At 42.7% G+C, this 3765-nt stretch overlaps 1 protein-coding gene across 3 annotated transcripts in view; it reads left to right on the plus strand.

Annotated features, from left to right (window-relative positions):
- EGF (epidermal growth factor) overlaps window positions 1-3765 on the plus strand; it is an 87677-nt gene that overhangs the window by 45369 nt on the left and 38543 nt on the right. For all 3 annotated transcript variants that reach the window (XM_048846696.2, XM_048846697.2, XM_048846698.2), the window contains 2 exons: window positions 980-1105; window positions 3233-3369. In XM_048846696.2, the coding sequence (XP_048702653.2) occupies window positions 980-1105; window positions 3233-3369 (263 nt within the window). The remainder of the gene's footprint in view (window positions 1-979; window positions 1106-3232; window positions 3370-3765) is intronic.

Consider the following 3765-nt stretch of genomic DNA (forward strand, 5'->3'; position numbering starts at 1 on the left):
GGGGTCGGGGCAGTCAGGGGCAGAGGGGGTTGGATAGGGGCGGGGGGTCCACGGAGGGGGCCATCATGGGATAAGGAGCAGGGGTTAGATGGGTCAGGGGTTCTGAGGTCAGGGGGCGGGAAGTGGGAGGGGGTGGATAGGGGGTGGGGCCAGGCCGTTTGGGGAGGCACAGTCTTTCCTACCCGACCCTCCACACAGTTTTGCAACCCCAATGTAGCCCTCGGGCCAAAAAGTTTGCCCACCCCTGCTTTAGACATTTGTGGCACAGGTAGTGGCTTGGTCTAGCTGTTCAAGTACAAGACCAACCAACCCGCCTCGGTCTGTCCTCAGGTGGCTGGCATGTGCTGCAACATCCACCCAGGTATTTTTATCACGCTAGCTCGTGTGGAGGAATGGTCTCTTTTGGTGTTGGTAGGGCTGTGCAGTGATTTATTTTTTTTAAATCTAGTAAATCATTTGCACTCTTCATTCTCCCAACAAGGTGGCTTAAGCTTAGAAAATGAAACAACAAAACATGATGTTCTGGCCTGTCAAGTTAGAAGATCAATGGGTTTCATTGCTTAATTACCCTAACCCATTTCACCTTCTGGTGAGAGAATGGCTTTAATTTGCTGTACCATGGGACAAAGCACAAATATTCAGTGTCTGATGGAAGTAGTTACTTTCTGTAGATTTGACTAGAGTTCTGTTGAGTAAAATAAGCTGACTTAAATAATCAACACCTGCAAACTCTGTTCATATGTCCTACTGCCCCTGTTGTAAATCTTCAAGAGGAGATGTAACAGAAGGAGCTGATCATGTTCACCCATGTTGGTAACCTTTGGCCTTTAACAATAATGCGGAAAATCTTTGGCAACAATAAAATCTATCTCATAGTTGAAATCACAATTGTATGGGTTGTTCTGTTGCTGATACTTGTGATTTTATAGTGTTTTATATTATAACTACAGTTTAATTCTTAAAAAATGCTCTGTTTAAGGTTGTACATCTCTGGATAATGGTGGATGTAGCCAGATTTGTACCTCTTTAAGTCCATCTTCCTGGGAGTGTGGTTGTTTTCCTGGATATAAGCTGCAGGGGGATAAAAGACACTGCACTGCTATAGGTCAGTATTGAAGTGTTCCTGGATATTCCTGGCCATATAACAAGAAAGTTATAACAACTTTTAAAGGGGATTGGGTATTTTGGATCACTCTTTAACATTTTTTAATTAATTGGAATGAATTTGAGGAATATTGGTAGTTTGGGAAAATAAAACATGGTGAAATATATCACGACGTACATAACTACATAGTTCAGTCTCCCTTGCAACAGATTGTTTCTTTTAGTCAACTTCAGTCGTTTGAGGGGCCCCATCCTGCATTGTGTAGCATGGGGGAGGGGATTGTTGTGTCCCAGAAGTAAATGGGGAGCCGTGTGTGCAGCAGTCTGCTGATGTGCTACACAATGCAGGATTGGGGTCTAGGTTTTTATATGTGAGGGCTGGGCAAGGCATGGCCAGCTGAGGGCCCTCTATTGCATAAGTTATTTTCACCACTGATCCAAAAAAGCCCAAGTTTGTTGACATGTATGTCCCAGTGCAAGGCCCATCTATTTGGGGTGAGGATAGTGGTGGTGGGCAGATAGTAGATTGGTTTTTGGAGTGAATCTTTACTTTTAGATTTTTGTCAGTGTTAGATGTTATGTTATGTATTATACATATGCCCAGAGAGGTTGCATTTTATACATTTAAAAATGAATCAGTTGCATTGTCAAACATCAGGCATATGACAGTGTGCACATCTGCACTGTGCAGTTTTACTCCGTGCATGTCAATACCAATCTGCAGTCTTTGCTATTACAGTGCAAAGCTCCTTATGGTCCCTCACTGTCAAGTGAACTGGATTGTATGGTGGTGTTGTGATGTACACTTTATACGAGGAAGGATTTTCTTGCGGCTGAGTTGCTGGACTGGCACTGAAGAGATGTGGGTTCAATTTCTGCCTCTGCCACAGACTCTGTGTGCCCTTGGGCAGATGACAGGGCTCTGATCCTGCAAACACTTAACATATGTTTACTTATAGTCTCCTGTGAAGTGGAAAGCATGTACATGCTTGCAGGATTAGGACCTAAGGCTCTGTGCTTCAGTTTCCCCACCCTTCCTTTCATCCTTTGTCATTCACTATTTCTATTTAGATTATAAATTCTTTGGAGCAGAAAGTCTCTCTTACAACTTGGTTGTACAGTGCCTCACACAGTGGTGCCCTAATCTCTCTTGTAGCCTCTGGGCAACACTGGAATGCAAATGACGACAGCAGCAATAATTAATTTATGTTGGGGGGATTAATTGAGACTGTCAGACTAACTTCATTGGTGAAGTAAGTGAGATTTAAGTCAAGGACCCAAGGGTGAAAGGCTAGTTCAATAAACTAAAGCACTACCAAGCTCCCTTCCTTTGCATTGTAAAATGCTAATTTAGGGTCTGTCGATGCTGCAATCGGAGGTCCGATTGCAGCTCAGGTAGGCGTACCCGTGCTAGCTTTAATTTAGTTAGCATGGCTAAAAAGAGCAATGAAGATGCAATGGCACAGACACCAGTGTGTGCTAGCAAAGCAAATATGTACCCAGGGTTCTGGGCAGACTTGTACAATCTGCTCTGAAATCCATGTGCTGCTAGCTTGGTTAAAGCTAGCACAAGTATGCCTAATTTTGGTTGCTGCGTTGACAGGTATGGGCTGTGGGGGAAGGAGGGAGTGTGGCTTTCAGTCTATGTTCTGTATTTTAACACTTCCCTTTCTGTTTCTTTGTTAAATAAAAGACATCCTGATTCAGCTTGTGTATACCTGGGCCCAGACTTTCAGCCTTTCCTGAGACAAAACTTCTATTGACTTTTATAGGACTTTGCCTGAGGAAAGAACTGAGTAATAACTAAGTAAGGACTTCATGATTTGCCCTGTGCATGTCCAGCATATCTATGCAGTCACCTGCGCAGAAGAGTTAAGTGCCAGTTTAAAATTTAGCAATAAAAGGAAAAGAGGCAATTGCTTTCAGTGATAGACAATTAACTTTTTCTTTCTTCATTGATGAGATCTTGTTGATGTTGAACTTTGATTAAGATGATGGAAACAAAAGAGCGAGGAGAGACAGAGAGGAGAAATGTGCACTCTAATTGCTTTTTCACACATAAAGCATCTTATCTACAGATTACTTTGGGCCTAGAAGAATTAACATGCATGCAAAATTTCATTAACAGGCCCCAGGCCATTTTTGTTATTTGCAAATGGCCAGGACATCCGCCGCATCAGTTTTGATGGAACAGATTACACAAGTTTACTCGACTGGCAGATGGGCATAGTCTTAGCACTGGACTATGACCCAGTTGAAAGTAAGGTAAGGCATTAAAAATGAGAGGATTTTGAAGTGGTGTGAGGACAAATGGATTGTGCTTCCTTGTACCTTAACCTTTGTGCTGCCAATGATCCAGATGACATGCTGTGCTGCTATTATTCCGTTGAATGTCCAGCAACACAGTTGGTGTGGTGTTCTGTCTCAAGTAGGGTGCTAAACACAAGCCCACTGGTTAAATTTGACCCTTCAGTTCTGTCTCTTAGTTTAATGTAGTCCATATGCCAAAATGGCTGGATTTCCCACATAGTTTTAAGCATGACTACAAAGAGATACCGTGGGTCTCTTATATTGGACCAACTTCTGTTTGTGAAAAGGACGCTGTCTAGAACAAAAACATTTGTGTAATCAATTGATTTCTCACTTTAAACTTCAGAATCA

This window comes from Caretta caretta, chromosome 4 (assembly GCF_965140235.1).
Source record: "Caretta caretta isolate rCarCar2 chromosome 4, rCarCar1.hap1, whole genome shotgun sequence".
NCBI classification, from domain to species: Eukaryota; Metazoa; Chordata; order Testudines; family Cheloniidae; genus Caretta; species Caretta caretta.